The 25,125-nt window shown below is 43.0% G+C and overlaps 1 protein-coding gene across 1 annotated transcript in view; it reads left to right on the plus strand.

The window, feature by feature from the left end:
* The window catches only part of LRP2BP (LRP2 binding protein), a 136,437-nt gene that overhangs the window by 105,646 nt on the left and 5,666 nt on the right, over window positions 1–25,125 (plus strand). Inside the window, exons 7-8 of the mRNA XM_030192651.1 lie at window positions 5,564–5,787; window positions 19,640–19,805. Of these exons, the coding sequence (XP_030048511.1) occupies window positions 5,564–5,787; window positions 19,640–19,805 (390 nt within the window). The remainder of the gene's footprint in view (window positions 1–5,563; window positions 5,788–19,639; window positions 19,806–25,125) is intronic.

Raw genomic sequence — 25,125 nt, forward strand, 5'->3', positions numbered from 1 at the left:
ATCCACTATTTCTTGGATAAGCAGTATAAAATGTTTTGTACATTTTTGGGATCTTGCCGGGTATTTGTGACCTGGATTGGCCACTGTTGCAAACAGGATGCTGGGCTCGATGGACCTTTGGCCTTTCCCAGTATGGCAATACTTATGTACTTATGTAGCCTCGTTTGGGTGAGTTTATACTCTGAGAACTTCCCATACATTCTTTACTTGCACTTATAATTACATTTTGAACAGGTCTGAGTCGACTCTCTCACGGTATTTCCTCCGTTATATTATACTCTGGTTTTTATTTTGTTGCACGTCCATTTTCTGGCCCCTTAAAAAAGGCCCTTGTTCCAGGACACGGTAAAAACTGGCCCAGCGCACACCCAAAAGACACACTCACATTGCCGCAGGCCACTTTTTGCCATGGCTTAGTAAAAGGGCCGCTAAGCGTACTCTTTATTAAATATTGCTAGTTAGATGCCTAACTGCTTCAATGAGGCCTGCCCCGTTACACCTGCCATAAAGCAAACGTAAGTGGGGGCACCTGAATTTAGATGATTAAGTGCTGACTTATGCTAGCATTCTATAACACATTAGTCCCTGGATTCTATATAGCGCACTTAGCATTTTGCACCAAAATCCAAGCGTATTCTGTAACAACGTGCATAACTTAATTGGCTTAACAAGCCAGTCATCATTGTTAACAGCACTTATCAATAATGAGCACTAATTGGCAATAATTAGAATTTACGCACATTACTTGCTAAGCGTATTCTGTAATGCACTGCACCCAAATTCTAATTCGCACAGGCAAAAAGGAGCATGGATATGGATATGCGTTTCTTGGACGTTCCAAAATTTACATACATTTTATAGAATATGGTCCAATGTGCCTTAATCTACGCACCGGGATTTACGACACGTTTTTGATGCTGTAAATGGAGGCACATAGTTTTAGGCACTAGGATACCAATTAAGCATATTTTATATACTGCACCTAAATATAGGCACCTTTTATAGAATACGCTTAGGCAGAAATATTTTCCATGCGGATTTTCTAGGTGCCATATATAGAACTTAGCCCTAGGTGCACAAATTTGCTGTTAGTTTAGCACCTAGATTTTGGGCACCTAACTTTTAGTGCCCTTTACAAAATTACCCCCTATATGTATGACTGTGTCTCTACCACAGACTAAGGGCATAAAAATAGCAGAATAGGAGTCTGTGGTAGAGATACAGTCATTCAATTGTGATAGATTTTTATTATTCACTGTTTTATTTATTATCTTACACCACTACCTATTGTCTTGACTCCTTCCTTACTCTGCACCCTTTATGTCCACTGTTCTGTGTGTTTCCATATTTTTTCTTTTAATTACCAGTTTTATCTGTCTATTGTCATGGATAGTTGAATGCTTTAGCTAATTGTAAACTATCTTGATATGATTATATAAGCAGTACATCAAATTTAATTAAACAAAAATTATCTTTGTATTCATAATACTGGTTCAGTCTGTCCCCTGTATCTGAGCATAACTCACACCTACATAAGTACATAAGTACATAAGTAGTGCCATACTGGGAAAGACCAAAGGTCCATCTAGCCCAGCATCCTGTCACCGACAGTGGCCAATCCAGGTCAAGGGCACCTGGCACGCTCCCCCAACGTAAAAACATTCCAGACAAGTTATACCTAAAAATGCGGAATTTTTCCAAGTCCATTTAATAGCGGTCTATGGACTTGTCCTTTAGGAATCTATCTAACCCCTTTTTAAACTCCGTCAAGCTAACCGCCCGTACCACGTTCTCCGGCAACGAATTCCAGAGTCTAATTACACGTTGGGTGAAGAAAAATTTTCTCCGATTCGTTTTAAATTTACCACACTGTAGCTTCAACTCATGCCCTCTAGTCCTAGTATTTTTGGATAGCGTGAACAGTCGCTTCACATCCACCCGATCCATTCCACTCATTATTTTATACACTTCTATCATATCTCCCCTCAGCCGTCTCTTTTCCAAGCTAAAAAGCCCTAGCCTTCTCAGCCTCTCTTCATAGGAAAGTCGTCCCATCCCCACTATCATTTTCGTCGCCCTTCGCTGTACCTTTTCCAATTCTACTATATCTTTTTTGAGATACGGAGACCAGTACTGAACACAATACTCCAGGTGCGGTCGCACCATGGAGCGATACAATGGCATTATAACATCCGCACACCTGGACTCCATACCCTTCCTAATAACACCCAACATTCTATTCGCTTTCCTAGCCGCAGCAGCACACTGAGCAGAAGGTTTCAGCGTATCATCGACGACGACACCCAGATCCCTTTCTTGATCCGTAACTCCTAACGCGGAACCTTGCAAGATGTAGCTATAATTCGGGTTCCTCTTACCCACATGCATCACTTTGCACTTGTCAACATTGAACTTCATCTGCCACTTGCACGCCCAATCTCCCAGTCTCGCAAGGTCCTCCTGTAATCGTTCACATTCCTCCTGCGACTTGACGACCCTGAATAATTTTGTGTCATCGGCGAATTTAATTACCTCACTAGTTATTCCCATCTCTAGGTCATTTATAAATACATTAAAAAGCAACGGACCCAGCACAGACCCCTGCGGGACCCCACTAACTACCCTCCTCCACTGAGAATACTGGCCACGCAATCCTACTCTCTGCTTCCTATCTTTCAACCAGTTTTTAATCCATAATAATACCCTACCTCCGATTCCATGACTCTGCAATTTCTTCAGGAGTCTTTCGTGCGGCACTTTGTCAAACGCCTTCTGAAAATCCAGATATACAATATCAACCGGCTCCCCATTGTCCACATGTTTGCTTACCCCCTCAAAAAAATGCATTAGATTGGTGAGGCAAGACTTCCCTTCACTAAATCCGTGCTGACTTTGTCTCATCAGTCCATGTTTTTGTATATGCTCTGCAATTTTATTCTTAATAATAGCCTCCACCATCTTGCCCGGCACCGACGTCAGACTCACCGGTCTATAATTTCCCGGATCTCCTCTGGAACCCTTCTTAAAAATCGGAGTAACATTGGCTACCCTCCAGTCTTCCGGTACTACACTCGATTTTAGGGACAGATTGCATATTTCTAACAGTAGCTCCGCAAGTTCATTTTTTAGTTCTATTAATACTCTGGGATGAATACCATCAGGTCCCGGTGATTTACTACTCTTCAGCTTGCTGAACTGACCCATTACATCCTCCAAGGTTACAGAGAATTTGTTTAGTTTCTCCGACTCCCCCGCTTCAAATATTCTTTCCGGCACCGGTGTCCCCCCCAAATCCTCCTCGGTGAAGACCGAAGCAAAGAATTCATTTAATTTCTCCGCTACGGCTTTGTCCTCCTTGATCGCCCCTTTAACACCATTTTCGTCCAGCGGCCCAACCGACTCTTTGGCCGGTTTCCTGCTTTTAATGTATCTAAAAAAATTTTTACTATGTATTTTTGCTTCCAACGCTAATTTCTTCTCAAAGTCCTTTTTTGCCCTCCTTATCTCCGCTTTGCATTTGGCTTGGCATTCCTTATGATCTATCCTGTTACTTTCAGTTGGTTCTCTTCTCCACTTTCTGAAGGATTGTTTTTTGGCTCTAATGACTTCCTTTATCTTACTGTTTAGCCACGCCGGCTGACGTTTAGTCTTTTTTCCCTTTTTTCTAATACGTGGAATATATTTGTCCTGAACCTCCAGGATGGTGTTTTTAAACAGCATCCACGCCTGACGCAAGTTTTTTACTCTGCGAGCTGCTCCTTTCAGTCTTTTTTTCACCATTTTTCTCATTTTGTCGTAATCACCTTTTCTATAGTTAAACGCTAGCGTACTTGATTTCCTAGTTTCACTTCCTTCAATGCCAATATCAAAACCGATCATATTATGATCACTGTTATCAAGCGGCCCTCGTATCGTTACCCCCTGCACTAGATCATGAGCACCACTAAGGACTAAGTCTAGTGTTTTTCCTTCTCTTGTCGGCTCCTGAACTAGCTGTTCCATGAAGCTGTCCTTGATTTCATCAAGAAATCTTATGTCCCTTGCGTGTACCTTTATAGAACAATTTTCAAAGTGATTTCCCTGGGTAAGTTGTCTGAAAATTGCCATATTCAACCAAGTTGAGAGAATGTGCAGGCTTTGATAGTACTCATGCTTTTAGCTGGGTTAAGAAAGTTTCTCATGACCACTTTCAGGTTACGGAAGTAAAACCTCACAGGTACATCAGATTTTTAAATGTACACATGCTTTTTGACTCTACTTAGCTGTTCACACAAATAGCATGTAGACAGCGTGTCCTGTAGGCTTGAAATTTCTTTTGCACACCCTTAGTATTTTCTTCTTTGGAAAGGTATTGAGTCTTCTACAGTAAGAAACATGATTGTTTCCTCAGTGCTGATAAAATGTGAAGGTTTATGCAAATCATTTCCATTTCAATTCTAGGTTGTTTCTGAATTTCAGTTCTGCTGAAAGTTTTAGCAGCATAATTGTGCTGCTGTTTCCTTTAATCGCACACAGTCTTTTTTCTTCATGTTTGTTTGCCTGCTGCTCAATAAGACAAATACAATAAATACATATAAAGAGCAGACCAGAGATGCCTTGTAGTGCTGATTGCATCCATCAACTTTGAATGGTATGTCATCTCTGGTCTGATCATTACATGTCTTATTGTCACTCATCATCCACATGATATGTGTTACTGTCTGTACCAACGTTTTGCAATTCTATTTTATGATACATAATATACGTGTTGTTGGCTGTAGTTACCTTTTGAAACTTGACTTGGCGAATGCCTTTACGGTACTATGTAAGCCACATGGAGCCTGCAAATAGGTGGGAAATGTGGGGTACAAATGTAACAAATAAATAAACATATGGTTTTATTGATTTCTTTTTATTGATTAATTGATCTTTGATATGTGATAGTTATTTATTTATATTCATTATTGTTTTTAGATATAATAGTTTATTTACTAATCAATTATTTATTATTATTTTAACATATTTGTGTATATGTGTTGTGCTATTTTTGCAGAATTTATTTGACTGCTGAGGCAGGTGCCTGTTGTGCTGAAACACAGGACTACATTAAGTCATTTTAGCGATTGTACAAAGTTGATTGACTGTTAATAAATATCCCATGTTGGTTATTTGGGGGACGCTTCTGCTATTCTGTGTAGATCTGAAAATAGACAATTGTAGTAGCATTTTAATAACATTCAACCTTGCCAATAATGTTGAGTAATATCATTGCAGTACTACTTAGATACTTGAATTTTCTCAAGCAAACAGGTCATATTAATTTATTATTCCTTTTGTTAATGTTGACTCCTAGGTATTTCAATTTATCTGAAAACTGAAATTTAATAAACCATCATCTTTTGAATATCCCAGAAAGGACAAGACATTCAGATTTGACTCACCTTTGTAACCTGAAAATTTCCCATATGAATTCAATAGATTACATAACTGTGTCCTTACTTTCTGTGGCGCCCTGCCTAGAGCACCTCAGAAAGATATTAATGACATAGTGAAATTAAAATAACATTTTGTTTCTATTATCTAGTCATATTTTTGGCATTCAGAAGCTTGTGGCAATGGCAGTCTGGAGTCACAGGGGGCACTTGGAGTAATGTACCTGCATGGCCTAGGTGTTCGTAAAGATATGGAGTCTGCAGTTGGATGCTTGAAGCAAGCCTCTGAACGTGGCAATGTGTATGCTCAGGGCTATCTGGTGAGCTATTACTACAAGAGGAAAATGTTTATAACAACAGTTGAACTAGCTACAAGGTAGGAATATTTCAACTACTATTTCTATATGAACTATACTAATAGCTCATTACATCCATATCTGCTTTTTCTTCTAGTTACTAATTGCACAAGAGCTGTGAAGAGATAGCTTGAAGAAACTATTCTTTTATAATTAAATTCTTCAGATTTATCACTTGATCATAAAAACATACAGAAGCTGTGTGCATTTTGTGGGATTCTTGTCTAGACAGGATATAGGAACAGAATAATTTACTGTAGTAAAGGGCAGCAGATAAAGACCTGTGTGGCTGACCTGTCTAGAGCTGAACCTGCACTCTGTGCATACAGTATATTACAGCCCTCTATGCCTTTGTTTAGGGTTGTAGCTGATGTTCCTTGCAGATTACACACCTCCATGCTTTGTTTAAAGTGTGAAAGTCATTTAAGTTTTGCTTTAATTCCATGCTCTTTCTATGTAGGTATCCTCTGTGTTTATCCCATGTGTTTTAGAATTCCATCACTGTTGTTGCCCCCATCACCTTCACTAGGAGGACATTCCAGTCATCCACCACCATCTCTGTGAAAAAGTATGTCCTGATGCTACTCCTAAGTCTACCTCCTTGCAACTTCAATTCATGTCCTCTAGGTCTACTGCTTCCGGTCTCTGAAGAAGATTTGTTTGTATATTAACATATTTCAGTATTAAAACATATATGTTTTATCTTCCCATCCCTCCTTTCCTCTAGGATATACATATCCGATTCTTCTTTGTCACTTCAGAGGCATATGTTTCCCCCAGAAAGAATATCCTTTCCAGGCTTTGTCCATGAGATGGCTCAAGCTAAACCTTTTAAACTAGAAACAGGGGAAGAACAGTTCCCCTCCATTCTGTTACGAAAAGTACTTCACTAAAAAAACTGTGAGACCCCTCTGACAGTTCAGATTGCCCCAAAGAAAATTGACACAATGTATAGAATACAGAAATACAACTACTATATCATTCTTTAGTGGTAGAGTCCACTTTAAAACGCACTCGCAGTGCTGGATCTCATGCTTCTGGTCCAGGCAGAGAAGCGAGGACATTAGACTCGTTTGGCAGAAATACTATTCAAGTATCAATGCTAGCCAATTGCATTTTGGATTATCAACTTTATTCTACTATTTACTTAAAATCTCTAATGCAGAGTACTCTATCTTTTGCAGAATTTCTTCCCTCTGACAAACAAGAAGAATTCAAAAAGTTCACAGAAAACTTCTGGACTGTCATAAATATCTTGCGAGTCAGGCCTTTGATGCCTTCTCATGTACCTCCACCTTAGCTTTAGTAATGTGCTGATTATCCAGGCTGAGAGTCTCTGACCTTGAATCTGCTGTCTGGTGATAAAGTTGAGGAGGTGGCTGACCTAATTATGACAGTCTATCTAGGCCTCAAACTACTACTGCTTCTTCTTCTACTAGAAGATTTCAGGGAGGATATCAGCGTTCCAACTACTATATATCTAAGCGTCATTACACCCCTATGCCTCCTTCCCCCTAATGCTCACGTCCAAGACAGCAGTGGGGACAAAAATTACATATGCCCTTTCAATCTAAACAACAACCTAATTTTTGACTCCTTCCTAGAGAGCACTGCCACCATACAGTTGTCCGTGCCAAACAACCTACCTGTCAGGAGACATTGTCTTTCAACAGAGATGGCCTCTCATAACCTTCGACCGATGGACCCTACATACCATTCAACACAGCTGCACACTGCGTTGGTGAAAAACACCCCTGTTTTCACCAAGAGTGTCTCATTCCCACTTCCTCCAAACGAGCTTATTTCAAGATGAGCTGTCGATCCTTCTCTGGCAGAATTCAATAGAACCTGTTTCTCTGCCAGACAGGGGTCAAGGGTTCTACTCAAGGTATTTTCTCATTCCAAAAAAGACAGGAGTACAATGTACGATTCTCAATCTATGGTACCTGAACAAGTTTTGCCTCAAATAAAAGTTTTGCATGGTATCCCTAGGGTCAGTGCTTCCCATAATACAATTCAATGATTGGCTTTGCCCTCTAGACCTCAAGGAGACATATACCCATATATCTATTCTCCCTGCACACAGAAAATTCCTGTGCTTCCACTGTGGAGCTTTAAACTATCAGTACAAGGTCTTACTCATTTGGCTTGGCCTTTGCTGCTCGAGTCTTCATGAAGTGTCCAGTAGTAACAGCTGCAATACTTTGCAGGTGGGGCATCCATGTCTTCCTGTACCTGGACAATTGGCTAACCAAAGCAGCCTCGCAGGAGTCCACCAACACTTCATTCAGTCTGTCATACAACTCCTAGAACTTCTCAGATTTGTTATCAACTACCCCAAATCACATCTTCAGTCAGTACAGACTTTAGAGTTCATAAGCACTCTCCTTGACAGAATTCAAGGTCGAGCATTCCTTCCTGGACCAAGGGCAAGCAATATCACATCTCACCACTCAGGTATCCCAGTCACCTCATATCTACTTGTCAGATTCTTCGCCGCCTCAGTCACATGGGCAACAGTCCATGTAGCACCATTGTCTCAACTTCTTTTGAATTCCTTAGTGGACACTCTCCTCACAATGGTCCCAAGCCACAGGATTACCATGCGCTCTAATCCAAATAACTTGCATAGCTCCTCCACTCTCTATAGTAGTGGATGGTATCCCACAATCTTACCTAAGGCCTTTTATTCCAACCCCTTCTACATCACAAAATTCTCACCACAGATGCATCCATGAAGTGTTGGGGAGCTCATCTCAACAGTTTTCATACACAGGGTTCTCGGTCCCTAAGACAGCAACATCATATAAATCTCCTAGAATTGCGAGCTGTTTGGAACGCTCTCAAAACCTTCCAGAATTGCATTCTTAATCAGGCTATACTGGTTCACACAGACAAACAAGTAGCAATGTATTACCTGAACCAACAAGGAGGAACCAGATCTTATCTCCTCTGTCGCCAAGCACTGCAAATCTGGACTTGGGTGGGTTCTCAAAACAACTTTATAAGAGTTGTTTATCTAGCTTGAAAATAGAATGCCATAACAAACAAACAGCAGAGTCCTTCAAACTCGCGAATGGTCTCTAAACACCTTGGTCGTTCGTCAAATATTCCAGCAGTGGGGAACCCCAGCGATAGACCCATTTGCTTCTTCTAAGAACAAGCTTCTCCACTTTTGTTCCAGATTCTATGCTTCCAACCGCATAGCTCCAGATTCCTTGTTACTCCACTGGGGGATGAACCTTCTATACACCTTTTCCTCACTGCTTCTCATAGGGAAAACTCTTCTCAAACTGCGCCGAGATCAAGGGACCATGATACTAATTGCTCCCTACTGGCCTCACTGAATCTGGTTCCCTCTTCTCCTAGAGTTGTTGTCCAGGGAACCGTTCAGGTTAGATCCTTTTCCAACCCTAATAACATGGAACGAGTGATACGTTCTTTATCCAGACCCTCGCTCTTTAGTCCCAACGGCTTGGTATCTGATGTCATAGATCTGTGTTCATTGAATACGTCTCTAGAATATGTCTTGCTCCAGGAAACTTTCCACAAGAAAATGTTACCGTTTAAAGTGGAAAAAGTTCTGTCTCTGGTGTTCGGCTAAGTCACTTGACCCTACTACATGTTCTTTATCTACCTGGGGCCCTGTAGATATGGCCCTGGACCCCCTTGCTGAAGACCCTCTCGACCCCCCCCTCCTGCCGCCAACCTGCCGTTGCCTGCCTTTGCTGGCGGGGGATCCCAAAGGCAGGCGACGGCGGGCTGGCGGCGGGAGGGGGGGTCAAGAGGGTCATCAGCAGGGGGGTCCAGGGCCAAATCTACGGGGGCCCTGGCCCCAGGTAGCTATGCCACTGCTTCGCCACTGTGATACTTCATATGTATTCTTGATTTTGATGTGTCCTTGCCATTTTCAGGACATAGACCATAGAAGTCTGCTTTTTAGGGTAAATTGAGAAAGTATTTTCTGTTTACCAAGACAGAAATGTTTTCAGTCTCTATCGAACAGTTGATTTAAATATTATCTTGGTTTAGTCTTAGCATTCATCAAAATTAGAAAACATAATGGGCAAAAATATATCTAAGTACTATTGAATCATCCCCTCTAGCAATGAGAAAATCATTGTACTGAATATTCTTTTGGTTTTCAGGCTCTGTTGCATTGATAGAATAGCAAATAATGTGCTATAGGGCAGGTAATTGAAAAGCACACTACATTGCAGCCTAATCAATTTTCTGATCTCTTTCTGTAGGCCCAAACTCTTATTTTAAAATCACTACCATTGACTGATAGTCTTTCTGATTATTTTCATACTAACATTGTGACATTACAGACCTCCTATACAGGAGTACATAAATATTGCCATACTGGGACAGACAGAAGGTACATCAAGCCCAGCATCCTGTTACCAACAGGAGCCAATCCAGTTTACAAGTACCTGGCAAGATCCCAAAAGAGTACAATACATTTTATGCTGCTTATCATAGAAATAAGCAGTGAATTTTCCCCAAGTCCATTTTAATAATGGCTTATGGACTTTTCCTTTAGGAAGCTATCCAAACCTTTTTTAAACCCCGCTAAGCTAACTACTTTTACTACATTCTCTGGCAACAAATTCCAGAGTTTAATTACTTGTTGAGTGAAGAAATATTTTCTCCAATTTGTTTTAAATTTACAACTTTGTAGCTTCATTTTGTGCCCCCTAGTCCTAGTATTTTTGGAAACAGTAAACAAGCGATTCATGTCTACCCATTCCACTCCACTCATTGTTTTATTGTTACGTCTGTGCTCACCATGCCCTCCGGTGGCCAGAACCGGTGGCTGCTATGAACTGCTATAGACTGTCTTGCTGTTCCTGCCTGTTCCAGACTTTAGCCCAGTCCAGTCCGGATCTTCCGGGCTGCCAGACTTGCTTGCTTGGATTGAACCTACACAGCACCCGTAGTTTCCTGGTGATGGTTGCAGCTGAGCTCCAGGTGCTGCTGGGCTTAATAGCCATTATGAAACCTTGCTGCTTTGCCTTTGCATTGCGTCTAAGGCCCTGGTATGATGGTGCTTGTTGCAATTCAGCCTGAGTTTGTTTCCTTGCTCTTGTTCTTGCCTGAACTCTTGCCTGTTCTAGTTAGTCTATGTTTAGTTTAGGGTATTGCTTGTTTCCCAGTCTTGTGTCTTGTTTGTAGGTCTGTGTCTAGTTCTGGGTTTATCTGTGTTTGTTCCCTGCTTCAGTGGTTGCTTGCAGCTTTCAGTTCAGTCTCTTGTCTAGCTGTGTTTGTTTCCTGTTTCAGTGGCTGCTTGCAGCTTTCAGTCCTGGCCTTCAGCCTATCCTTTCCTTGCCTTGCTGTCCCTGTGCTGCCTAGCTGTTATCCAGTCCTGCCCTGTCCAGTAAGTCCTGCCGGCCACCTGAAGCCTTGAGCTCAACTCTTGGTGAAAAGTGGCCAGGTGCAGGTGAAGCCTAACTGTTTGTCAGAGATCTGCCCTGTCTCTAGCGTGGGGTGGTTTTGCCTGCCACTGCCGCTCCTCGGCAGTGGTCCAAGGGCTCACAAACCGAGTTCCAGCTTTGAAAATGTGACATTTATAGACCTGTATCATATCTCCCCTCAGCTGTCTTCTCCAAGCTGAAGAGCCCTAGCCACTTTAGCCTTTCCTCATAGAGAAGTCATCCCATTCCCTTTATCATTTTTCTCACCCCTCTCTGTACCTTTTCTAATTCCACTATATTGTTTTTGAGATGGGTGACCAGAATTGAACACAATATTTGAGGTGCGGTCATACAATGGAGTATACAAAGGCATTATAACATCCTCATTTTTGTTTTCCATTCCTTTCCTAATAGTACCTAACATTCTATTTGCTTTCTTACCTGCTGCCGCACACTGAACAGAGGGTTTCCACGTATCATCAACGATAACGCCTGGATCCCTTTCCTGGTCGGTGACTCTTAATATGAACCTTGCATGACGTAGCTATAATTCAGGTTCATTTTTCCCCACATGCATCACTTTGCACTTGCTCACATTAAAACTTCATCTGCCATTTGGATGCTCAGAGGGGCATAATCGAACGCGAACGCCCATCTCCATGGGCGTCTATCTCTGAGAACGGGTACGTGAAGGGGTGGGGCAAACCGTATTTTGGAAAAAAATGGGCATCCATCTTTTTTCCGATAATACGGTTTGTGCCAGCCAAATGCATCGGATTTGTGCGGATTTGAGCTGGGCGGTATCGTTTTTCAGCGATAATGGAAACCGAAGGCACCCAGCTCAAAAACGAACAAATCCAAGGCATTGGGTCGTGGGAGGGGCCAGGATTTGTAGTGCACTGGTCCCCTTCACATGCCAGGACACCAACCGGGCACCCTAGGAGGCACTTGTAACAATTAAAAAAAAAACAGTTAACTACCTCTGAAGTCCATATCTCCCTTCTCTTGGGTGCTGAGCCCCCCAACCCCCCCCCAACCCTGCCCACAACTCTACACCATTACCATAGCACTTATGGCTGAAGGGGGGCACCTAGATGTGGGTACAGTGGGTTTTGGGGGCGGTTTGGAGGGCTCCCATTTACCACCACAAGGGTAACAGGTGGGGGGGATGGGCCTGGGTCCACCTGGGTGAAGTCCACTGCACCCACTAACAACTGCTCCAGGGACCTGCATACTGCTGTGATGGAGCTGGGTATGACATTTGAGGCTGGCATACAGGCTGGAAAAAAAGTTTTTAAAGCTGTTTTTTTTGGGTGGGAGGGGGTTAGTGATCACTGGGGGAGTCAGGGGTGGTCATTCCCGATTCCCTCCGGTGGTCATCTGGTCATTTAGGGCACTTTTTTGGGACTTGTTCGTGAAATAAAAGGGTCCAAAAAAGTGACCCAAATTCGCGCTAAAAACGCCTTTCTTTTTTCAATTATCGGCCGAGGATGCCCATCTCTCCTCGGCCGATAAACACATCCCAGTCCTGCCTTCACCATGCCTCCGACACGCCCCCGTCAACTTTGGCCGTTTCCGTGACAGATTGCAGTTGAAGATGCCCAAAATCGGCTTTCGATTATACCGATTTGGGCGCCCACGGGAGAAAGCCGCCCATCTCCCGATTTGGGTCGAAATATGGGTGTCTTTCTCTTTCGAAAATAAGGCGGTCAGTCTCCCCAGTCTCATTAGGTCCTCTTGTAATTTTTCACAATCCTTTTTTTGATTTAACAACTTTGAGTAACTTTGTGTCATCAGTAAATTTAATTAGTTACTCCCATTTTTATATCATTTATAAATATGTTGAAAAGCAGCGGTCCCAGCAAAGACCCCTGAGGAACCCCACTATCTACCCTTCTCCATTGAGAATACTGACCATTTAGCCCTACTCTCTGTTTTCTATCTTTTAACCAGTTTTTTTAATCCACAATAGAGCAATAACTCCTCTCCCATGACTCTCCAATTTCCTCTGGAGTCTTTCTTGAGGTACTTTGTCAAATGCCTTTTGAAAATCCAGGTACACAATATTGACCGGCTCACCTTTATTCACATGTTTGTTCACCCCTTCAAAGAAATGTAGTAGATTGGTGAGGCAAGATTTCCCTTCACTAAATCCATGTTAGCTTTGTCTCATTAATCCATACTTTTGATTATGCTCTGTAATTTTGTTCTTTATAAAAGCCTGTACCATTTTGCCTAGCACCAACATCAGGCTCACTGGTCTATAATTTCCGGTTCCCCTCTGGAACCTTTTTTAAAAATCGGCATTACTTTGGCCACCCTCCAATTTTCTGGTACCATACTTGCAATATTTCAATGATCCAAATAAGGTAGAATAGTTATCTTTATCACCCTTCTCAAATAATCTGTTTGTAAAAGTGGCCTATGTGTAATTCTTACTAGCCAAAAAAAATCGTCTTTTTTATGGACCCTAAATAAGGGTTAATCTCAAAACTTGTTAATCTCAAGTCTAAAGTCACTCGCAGGATCTTTACCTCATTCAAGAAAGTAACAGTAACCACTGCCAAAGTCAGGTTAGACAGCTGAATGTTAAAATAATTAGTCCCAAATTATGAAACATTAGTTTTATATGGATTCATCTTTAAACCATACCTCTACATCCACTCATATCTTGCTCATTATAAATGCACAGATTTTCCCAGGGAAGATCAACAACATATCATCTGCATACATGTAATATATAATATCCAGAGAATTAAACAGATGCCCCAAAGGACTAAGAAATAAATTAAAAAGCATTAGTGATAACGGGGAGTCTTGAGTAACTCCCTATTTCATCACCCAAGATGTAGATATTCAGTTTAGTCAATTAGCTTTTAGTGTTCTATTACTTGGACAGTAGTACAAAAAACAGAAGAAACCAGTCTTCACAAAAAACACCAAAAAAGGAAAACAGCAAAGATGACTAAAAAAAACAAAAATACAAAATGTATAAAAAAATATTTTTTTATGTATTTGAATTTTTAAATACAAATTTGATCTTTTCTTGTTTTTAATTTTTGATTATTTTTGTTTTTGTTAGTCATCGTCGCTGTTTTCCTATTACTTGGACAACCAACAAAACCAGCTAAGGACAGAGTCTGCAACCCCCACAGCACTAAGGGGGAGGAAAATGGGGAGGGACCAAATTAAAGGCTACTGGAAGATCAAGTTGCATCCTGAATTCAGTAATTATAGCCACCACTACTGTTTCAGTGCTGTGCAGGCTGCAGAATGCTCTTTACACAGAGACAATTATTAATAGTTTGACAGGTGATCTTGTAACTTTGTGCCTACTGTTGCTTCAGCCAACTTTGCCAACACTGGCTAATTGTGTTGGATAACATCCTTTCTGTAACACGCATTGTGGGTGCGCTGAATGCATTGGCGTCTCTAACATTTAGCGTGCCCACAATTTTAGCGTGCTCTAAAAACGTGAGCGCGCCATAGTAAAAGACGCCTTAATTTACCCATTTAACCAACCACATTTTACACATTCTGGGGTGTTCTTTAACAACCAGCCATGGCACAGGTCTGCTAAACAAGTTCCTTTTGCAAACCTCCCTAACAGTATCTTAACACTATCCAGCTTATTTTCAAAAGAGAAAGACACCCGTATTTCGACCCAAATCGGGAGATGGGCGTCTGTTTCCCGTGGGCGAACAAATCGGTATAATCGAAACCCGATTTTTGGCGTCCTCAACTGCAGTCCGTCCATCTCGGAGTCGAACAAGGATCACGGGGGCGTGTCGGAGGCGTGTCGGAGGCGTGTCGAAGGCGGGACTGGGGCATGGTTATCGGCCAAAGAGAGATGGACGTCTTTAGCTGATAATCGAAACAAGAAGGGCGTTTTTGACGAGAATTTGGTCCGTTTTATTTGGACCCTTTTTTTTCAGGTCCAAGTCCCAAAAAAGTGCCCCAAATAACCAGATGACCACCGGAGAGAATCGGGGATGACCTCCCCTGACTCCCCCAGTGGTAACTAACCCCCTCCCAACAAAAAAACCCCACTTTACAAACTTTTTTCCCCAGCCTGTATGCCAGCCTCAAATGCCGTACCCACCTCCATGACAGCAGAATGTGTTCTATCCTCTGACAGCCTTTCCCTGATTCTGATGTGGGTCTCAGGTGAGTGTGACACCTTTTCTGTTAAGGGCACTGCAGAGTCACATCAGCAGTGCATTGTGGTGGGTGTAGGGTATTGGGCTCTGTGATTCCACTAGCTTGTGTTCAATGCTCACGATGTTGGTAGTTGGTAGGCTCTACTCCCATGGTGCTTTTCCCTCTGCTTACTGGGTCAGAGTGTGCCCTGTTTTGTTTCCGGTAGTCCATGAGGTAGGGCCATTTGTGTAAGGCACTTTTAGATCCCTTTCATGTGTTAGCCACTTTACAGCACTTAGTTCTTACCTTGAATGTTGCTGAAAGAGTGCATTGTACACCATTCTGCCAGCTGGGACTTACTGCTAGTCCTGTCCCTGGAGCACTTTTAGTGGGTACTGCAGTGCACTTCAGGCAGGCAAACCCAGGCCCATCCCCTCCACCCATAACACTTGTGGTGGTAAATGGGAGGCCTCTAAAACCCACTGTACCCACATGTAGTTGCCCCCTTCACCCCTAAGAGCTATGGTAGTGTTGTACATTTGTCCCTCCCATAACCAAATGGCTTGGATTAGGACGTTTCTGAACTGGGCGTTTTTAGTTTCCATTATTGCTAAAAAAAAAAACCGCCCATCTCAGAAAGGACCAAATCCATGGCATTTGGTCCGTCCAAACCGTATTTTCGAAACGAAAGATGGACGCCCATCTTTTTCGAAAATATGGTCTGTCATGCCTCTTCACATACCCGTTTTCGGAGATAGACGCCAATGGAGATGGATGTTCGTGTTTGATTATGCCCCTCTATGCGTTCTAACAAAAGATTACCATCTTTTCTCAGGAACAAATTCTCCCCACTCTCTAGTTCTAGTCCAGACACATTCAGCTGGGCAATCTTCTGAAAAAGAATTAGTAAACTTAAATGTGGAAGATTTTGCCATCTTCTTTGGTTCAGCCTTCCCAGAAATACTTTTAACTAACCTAAAAAGCTCCTTTGTTTCATTTTCACTTTCTACAGTTCTGCATAATATAATTATTTTTCATCTCTAATTGTCGGTTTATAATTTCTACACCACTCTTGCCTGACAATTTCATTTGCTTCTTTCTGCCATTGTCTTTTTAACCATTGGCATTCTCCTTTAACCTCCTTAAATTTGATAGAAAACAGGGGGAGAAGTTATGCCTTGAAAGTTTTTCAGGTGCAACTTCATCCTGAACCTGTTGTGTCAGCATGTTCCAATGATCTAACACAGAAGAGGGTAATGAAAGTTCAACCTTTATTTACTATCTCATTCCAAAATTTGTCCTTATCGACTTTATTTCTAACTCATTTCTTTAGGGACCCTTTTACTAAGCCACGTAGGCGCCTTCGCACATCCTACGCAAGTCAATTTTGAACTACTGTCCGGCTACCATGTGACCCGGGCAGTAAAGTAATTTTTTACGAGTTTCCACTAGGCACGCCAGAGAATATATTTTATTTTCCAGCATGCGGCGCTAACCGGGCAGTAATCGGCATTGTACGTGCGTAGACCATTACCGCCCAGTTAATGCATGAGACCTTACCGCTAGGTCAATGGGTGACGTAAGGTCTCAGGCCCCAAATGGACGTGCGCCAATTTTTATTTTGCCGCACATCCATTTTCTGCTCCCCAAAAAGGCCTTTTTTGCAGGTGCGCTGAAAGGTGGACCTGCGCACATCCAATACAAATGGCTACACCAGTGCAGGCCACTTTTTGGTGCACCTTAGTAAAAGGGTCCCTTAATTCTCTATTAGCAAGTTTTTTTCTCCTTCAGACTTAATCTCAATGTCAGTTCTATTAATACAAGATCTGTCCAAATCAGTGATTCTACTACAACCAAGAATTAACAATAGCATCTCCATCAGGGCTGGTGCCTAGAAAGGTTGCTGGCAAGGCATTTCTCATTCTTGTGTCGGTGTAAATCTGTCCTGTTACTGACTTCACACCAGAGACAAAGTGCAGATGTTCCTGGCTTGGAATTTCAATGTCCTGTGCTAGCAGTCAGAGATGCAGGAAACACTGGAGCAGAAGATGGATCGTGGCCTAGGCATGTCTCTGTTGTCCAAAAAAGTGGTATACAGGGGACACCCCTACAACCCTTCTTGCGAGTACACACATACCGCTACATAAGCACTGGAAATATTTACCAGCAGGAAGAAATGTAGACAATGTCTGCTGGCAATTCCATACTGCTGTTTCACAGTATCTCATGCTGTGTGGCAGATGTCTGCCTTTCATCCTGCCAGCAAAGATTTTTGGAGCTTACAGAATGGTAAGTGAATATTCTGAGAGGTAGGGAAAGGGGTTTTATCTAGTCTAGTTTTGGATGTTAGGAGGATGGGAATGAGGAATTAGGAGACCAGAGCCCTAGAGGGGCATAATCGAATGCGAACATCCATCTCCACGGGCGTCTATGTCCGAGAACGGGTACGTGAAGGGCTGGGACAGACCGTATTTTCGAAAAAAAAATGGGCGTCCATCTTCCGTTTTGAAAATATGGTTTGTACGGACCAAAATGCCATGGATTTAGTCGTTTCTGAGCTGGGCGTTTGTTTGTTTTAGCGATAATGGAAACTAAAAACACCCAGCTCAAAAACGTCCCAATCCAAGCCATGTGGTCGTGGGAGGGGACAGGATTCGTAGTACACTCGCCCCCCTGACATGCCAGGACACCAACTGGACACACTAGAGGTCAGTGCGGTGGACTTCAGACAATGCTCCCACATGCACAGGTCCCGTACCACGGGTGCTGAGCCCCCAACCCCCCTCCCCCAAAACCCACAAATGTACAATATTACCATAGCTCTTAGGGGTGAAGGGGGCACCTACATGTGGGTACAGTGGGTTTTGGAGGCCTCCCATTTACCAGCCTGGGTCCGCCTGCCTGAAGTGCACTGTGGTACCCACTAAAAGTGCTCCAGGGACCTGCATACACGCAGGCCTCTAGGACTTGTTGCTGCTATATAACCTTGGCACACCAGTGGACACCTGAAGACTAATGTCTCCGAAAACGTCCTTTATTGGAATAAGCACGTTTACTCACAGTTAACTGCAAATCAGAGTTTGTGCCCTACTGGCAAAGAGTCTCCCTGGTACTGAGATTAGCAGTAGGTCAGAGCTGGCAGAATGCTGTACAATGCCCTCTTTAGCAACATTCAAGGTAAGAACTAAGTTCTGTAACGTGGCTAACACATGAAAGGGATCTAAAACTGGCTTACAAAAATGGCCACTACCTCATGGACTACCGGAAACAAAACAGGGCACACTCTGACCCAGTAAGCAGAGGGAAAAGCACCATGGGAGTAGAGCCTACCAACTACCAACATCATGAGCATGTAACACAAGCTAGTGTAATCACGGAGCCCAATACCCTACACCCACCACAATGCATTGCTGATGTGACTCTGCAGTGCGTATAACAGAAAAGGTGTCACACTCACCCGAGAGCCACATCAGAACCAGGGAAAGGCTGTCAGAGGATAGAACACATTCTGCTGTCATGGAGGTGGGTACGGCATTTGAGGCTGGCATAGAGGCTGGAAAAAAAGTTTGTAAAGTGGTTTTTTTTTGGTGGGAGGTGGTTAGTGACCACTAGGGGAGTCAGGGGAGGTCATCCCCGATTCTCTCCGGTGGTCATCTGGTTATTTGGGGCACTTTTTTGGGACTTGGACCTGAAAAAAGGGTCCAAATAAAGCGGACCAAATTCTCGTCAAAAACGCCCTTCTTGTTTCGATTTTCAGCTAAAGACGCCCATCTCTCCTCGGCCGATAACCACGCCCCAGTCCCGCCTTCACCATGCCTCCGACAAGCCCCCATCAACTTTGTTCATTCCTGCGACGGAGTGCAGTTGAAGACGACCAAAATCGGCTTTTGATTATACTGATTTGTTCGCCCACGGGAGAAAGACGCCCATCTCCCGATTTGGGTCGAACTATGGACGTCTTTCTCTTTCGAAAATAAGCTGGCTAGTCTTTATATTGTCATGGGCTGGAGGGATGGAGAACCTGTGTTTGTATATCAGATGTTCAAGCACAGGTTGATCCGCCAAAACTCACATTTAGAAAATAAGCTCCCAGAATCAGCCCCAATAGTGCACAAATACCAGTACACAAATTTAGACCTGCAGTTTGCCGGAAACGCCCAGTATTGAATATCCAGGCTCAGCGCCGACCATGGTCTGAATATTGAACACCCATATAAATTTTCTATATATCAGAGTTGTATACCTTGCCTGCAGTAGGTTCAAAAGTATGCTTCATGTTTGATGCTTATTTCTAACTTGCTAAATTCTACAACAGGCTTGCACACTATGAAGACATCGCAATGATAGCAAAAAAAACTGAATGTATTCCTATGTATGTTGCCAAAGGAGTTGCCATGGCTAACTTCTACTTAGCAAGATGTCTCCAACTTGGTCTGGGCATACCGCAAGATTTAACAGCTGCTAGAAAATATTATACTAAGGTAAGGTTAGAAGACAATGCATGTACCCATTTTCTGTAAAAGCATTTCAGTTGGGCTGGTCTTGTGACAGATTTGCTTAAAGTCTACTGCTTTGGAAAGGGGAGGGATTTATGTACCACTGTGGTAATAATTGCTAACATCATCTGAGGAACTGTTTATGAAATTGTAGGGAAAGCCTCTCCTCTTTCCCTGTATTTCAGCAGGGGATTTCAGACCTTCAAACCAAGCCTCAGGGGATGTTAGATCTTATGGCAGTATTACCCAAACTTTTCTATTCAGGATTTTTTTTCAAGTTGTAACAATGAATGCACAAAAAACAAGCCATCCTAAAATCTTTTATTTATTTATTTTAAGGGCATGATTGTACATTGTTCCCACTAATATTGTTCACCTCATACCCATCACTGCCCCTCATGCATGCTTCATTAAAAGTCAAGGTTACTAGTGGGATATGGGACATAGGGCATCTGTAAATAAGGATGAGTGATTTCTAAGGGTTGAAAATCATTTTATTTATTCCATTTATTTATTTGTTACATTTGTATCCTAGTGAAAAAAAACGGAAGGGGGGAAGAAAGACCTCAGACTGGTGACACTTATCCAGATTAATGGAAATACATTTGTACACAGTCACCGTACTTCAATCAACCAACCACCTCCCTAGATGTTCAACAATGTCCGTTTTTTTATATTTTATAATGCAAAAAATATCAATACTCTCATTCAGGACATGAGAAGCAAAAAAAGCCACTTATCTTATGGAAGCTCAAAAAACAATAGATCTCAAAATAACTCCCTGGTAAAACGTTACTATTAACAAACTATAAACCAGAGGTTCCTAAAGTGGATACACACACGAGGTAGAAGGGTGATTACACATACAAAAAAGCTAAGACGTTTGCTTTTATTTTTGTTTATGGAAAGTTCTCAGAGTATTAACTCACCCAAACGAGACTTTAAACTCCTTGTATTATGGGTGGTTGAGCATCTCAATCATAGAACCTCTCCGTGGTATTTTTATATTTTATAAAGATGCTCTAATAACTATTCAAAAATAAAAATGTGAAAACCACTCACTTCTACCTCTTGTTCCACTTATCCTCTATCACTTTAATATCAAAAAATGACCCGATAAGGGTCTAAGCATCAAAAAGAGGCACTTATCATATTCTGTCATTTACGTCGATTGGCTCTCCTTTCAGCTACAATCAACTGCTCTCTCATGCTTGTACTTGCCCATCCATCCACCTCATGGGAACATCTTTATGTTCTCTCCTTTAATCATAAAGAGTCCAACTCTGCAGGGTTTCGTAGAAAACTTCCTCAGGAACTCCAATATGATTTCTGATGTCCAACGAAAAGCAAGAAAGTTGCCTCTACTCTCTGAATGCTAATTCTCAGTTCAAAAGAGGTTTATATCTGTTCCCTAACAGGAAATGATGTCACACTGAACTCCTATAATGAGAGAAATGAAATGCATCTGTACACTCACTACTACATGCAAAAATATCAAATTCCTCAAATCACTGTATTCCATTCAATGCAATCGTTTAACCCATTTGGGATTAACGTATTAAGTTCAAAGATCCAAAACTGTTCTTTTCTGGTAAGTATCTGCTGCATATTTCCCTCTCTAATTGAACAAATCACCTGATTAATAACAAACCATTTCAATTGATTGAATTGGTGATTATATTCCATGCAGTGAGCAACCATCGGGGCTGTAATAGTCTGATTATGCAACCTGCTTTTATGCTCAATGAGTCGAGTCTTAAATTTTCTGGACGTATGTCCTACATACCACAGTTGGCAAGGACAAATAATGTCATTGTGAAGACGAGGCTTCTCCTCCCGCTCTCCAGCAGGCCTCACTGGCCTCTGGCTCCCAAGCAGGACTCCAGCCGGTCTCTTCCCAGTATCCTGAACACTCCAACCTCAAGATCCTGGGCCCCTTTTTCACTCAGGGTGAGCTCCATGGAATATGCAGTTTAGATGCAAATTACTCAAGTCCAATACAGCATATTCATCAATCAGCTCTTTATTCCAGCCCCCTGGGGCACACTTCTTCCAGCTTAAAACACTTTCCTTCTTCCATCTTAAAACATTATCACAAGCTTCAAACACTTTCACAGATCTTCCCACTGAGCCTCACACCCATAGACACCTGGGCTCAGTGCTAACAGCCTTCTGTCTTCCAGCCCCTGGCTGCTATTTCCTTGGTCTTCTTACACAGTTCTATATACAACAGATTAGCACAACAGTCTCTCTAGAGCCCAGCCAGTACCTTCAGGGAATCCTCTTTCCTCAGCTGCCAGTTCTCCTGTTCCTTTCTCTTCTCCTTCTCCTTTCCAAACTCAGCCAGGTATAAAATGGGTGATTAGCTTCTACACCCCTTTAGGCCTTTCCCCCTAATTCCATGCAGAACCCAGCCCATAACAACCTTCACCTATTTCCAACCCAGGACTCTCCCAGGTCCTAGCGACCTTCATCTGGACCTTCCCCTACTGGCTCCCTCTAGTGACCCATCCTAAGCATAAGCATTTCCCCCCATTCCTATGGGAACAGCATCACCTAGTGGCCTACCCAGGATAGGACAGCCCCTTATTCTTCACACCATATATAACAAAAGTAGATTCACATGTAATATGGGTTCTATGATGGTATACTTTATTAGGTCTTCTAGGATGGCACCACTCAGAGCACTGTATGGTTTGTTCACAGAACTGACAAGGACCACAACTAGTATGTCCTTTTTCTATAGTAGAGATTGAATCAGGATTAGCAAACACCGTATGGACTAGTGCATCTCTCAAATTTTTTCCCTCCGATATGCAATACAAGGACGTTGCTGAAACACTGGATGAAATGAAAGAACATCCCAGTGTTGATTAATGATCCGAGCTATTTGTGGAGCTAACTCCGTATATGTCAAAACATAAATTTATCCAGGGGTTCCTCTTGTTTATCTTGCAGCAAAAGGGTACGTTGTGCAAACCATGCCCTTTTGTATGCCCTGTGGATACAGCGATCCGGATAACCCCTTTTTTTTAAGCGCTGGATCAAAATCTGAGACTGCTGACAAAATAATTCATTGGATGAACAAATGCGGCGGAGATGCAAAAACTGTCTCACCAGTAAAGATTCTCTTATGATTCTCTCAAGATTCTCTCATGATTCGTTGAGTGTCGTTGAGTGTCAGTGCTCCGCCCTCGACATCATCACGTTTGATGCGAGGGCGGGGCAGACACTGATGGACAAACCGGATATCTATGCCACTTCAAGTTTCTGGCTTGAGGCTTCATTAGAACACTGGAGGTCCGTTTTATATATAGAGATTAAAAAAACGGACATTGTTGAACATCTAAGGAGGTGGTTGGTTGAAGACCAGTGATTGAAGTACGGTGACTGTGTACAAATCGGTGACTGTGTACAAATGTATTAATTCCATTAATTTGGATAAGTGTCACCAGTCTGAGGTCTTTCTTCCCCCCTTCCGTTTTTTTCACTATGGTGCAATTTGCCTGATTAGACCCGCTATTGTTGTTGTTGTATTTTTACAAGTTAAGCGGTGTCTGTTCCCATTTTGTGTGTTACATTTGTATCCCACATTTTCCCACCTATTTGTAGGCTCAATGTGGCTTACATAGTACCGGAGAGGCCTTTGCAGGCTCCGGTGTGAACAAATACAGGGTGATGTTGTGGTAAGATCAAGTTCATGTGGCACAGCCACATTAGGGAATCGGAGAACGGAAGAGTTGTGTTATGTCCATTACGTGCTTTACTTTGGTTGTGTTGCAGAGATTAGGCATTTAAGTTGGATCGGTAGGGTATGCCTTTTTAAACAGGTTGGTTTTTAGTGATTTCCGGAATTTTAGGTGGTCGTACGTCGTTTTTAAGGCTTTTGGTAATGCGTTCCACAGTTGTGTGCTTATGTAGGAAAAACTAGATGCGTAAGTTGTTTTGTATTTAAGACCTTTGCAGCTTGGGTAGTGCAGATTTAGATAAGATCGTGTGGATTCGGATGTATTTCTAATTGGTAAGCCGATCAAGTCTTTCTCCGAGGAAAAGCAGGCTGGAGATCACCACGCGTGGGTCGTCGTCCACGACGGCCTAGGAACTCCAGAAATTAACAAAAAAGTTTCAGAAATAGCGTGATGGGCGTGGGGACAACGCACCGTACATGCGTGAGTGACTTCCCACCCACGACGCCCGCACGCTTCCCCCAGTTTCCTTTTTTCCACTTCGCGAAGAGGGGTTGTTTTTCTGCCGCTCCTCGCGTTGTTTGGGCCCAGGAGACGTTTTTAGCGTCACGTTTACGCGCGCCGGTTCTTCTTTTTGCCCTTTTTTTCTTATTTTCTTCTTAGTTAAAAAAAAAAAAAAAAAAACTTCCTTATTTTTGTAGTTTTTCAACTTTGGTAAGTTTCCTTTCTCCTATCGGTTGCGTTCGCCTTTAGGCCGCCTGGTCGAGTACCTTCCGCTATGTTTCCTCCCATGTCATCAAGGACTCCCAGCAGCTTCAAACGCTGTTCCCGCTGCAACCGGACCATCTCGTCGACCGATCCTCACGCTTGGTGTCTCCAGTGCCTCGGGCCCGACCATTTACCTGCTTCGTGTAAGCTTTGTAAATTAATGAAAAAGCGGACCCAGGTGTCTCAAGAGGCTCAGCATGAAAAGCTTTTTCCAGATCGGTCCGGACCTTCGATGTCGACATCGGTACCGAGGTTGACGGCATCGACATCGGCGTAGAGGGAAGTGGCATTGAGAGTCCAGGTAATGGCTGCCGAGAGACCTGTTACCGCTGGGAGCAGCAAGGCATCGAGTGGGACTCCACCCGTCTCGAGGCCTACTGCTATGCAGGCCCTCTGGGACCGCTCCGTTGGACCCGGCCCTGAAGAGACGTGAGGGTTCCACATCCTCTTCATCGGTACCGAGGAGTGTCGATGACGGGCATTGGGTGAAGGCTAAGAAGCGTCACCATCGATCTCCTTCCCGTCACGGTACCGAGAGCTCCGGGGAGCCGAGGGAGTCAGCACCTGAGAAGCGTCGGCACTGGGAGGACCGCTCACCCTCCATTCAAGAGGTGCCGACGTGTCGGTCGTCTGGCAGCCAGGTACCGGTTCTCGAACCTCATCTCATTCTGGCACTGACTCTTGCACCGGCCCCACAGCTTGTTCCGATGGAAGTCCTCGATGAGTGTCTCCGGGCCATGCTTCCAGGTCTTTTAGAAGGGATGATCCGTCCTTCTGCCTCGGTACCGCAGGTGCTTGCGCCTGCGGTACCTACTGCCGAGACAGCGCCTGGCCCATCTCCTGTGTGGAAG

This window comes from Microcaecilia unicolor, chromosome 2 (assembly GCF_901765095.1).
Source record: "Microcaecilia unicolor chromosome 2, aMicUni1.1, whole genome shotgun sequence".
NCBI classification, from domain to species: domain Eukaryota; kingdom Metazoa; phylum Chordata; class Amphibia; order Gymnophiona; family Siphonopidae; genus Microcaecilia; species Microcaecilia unicolor.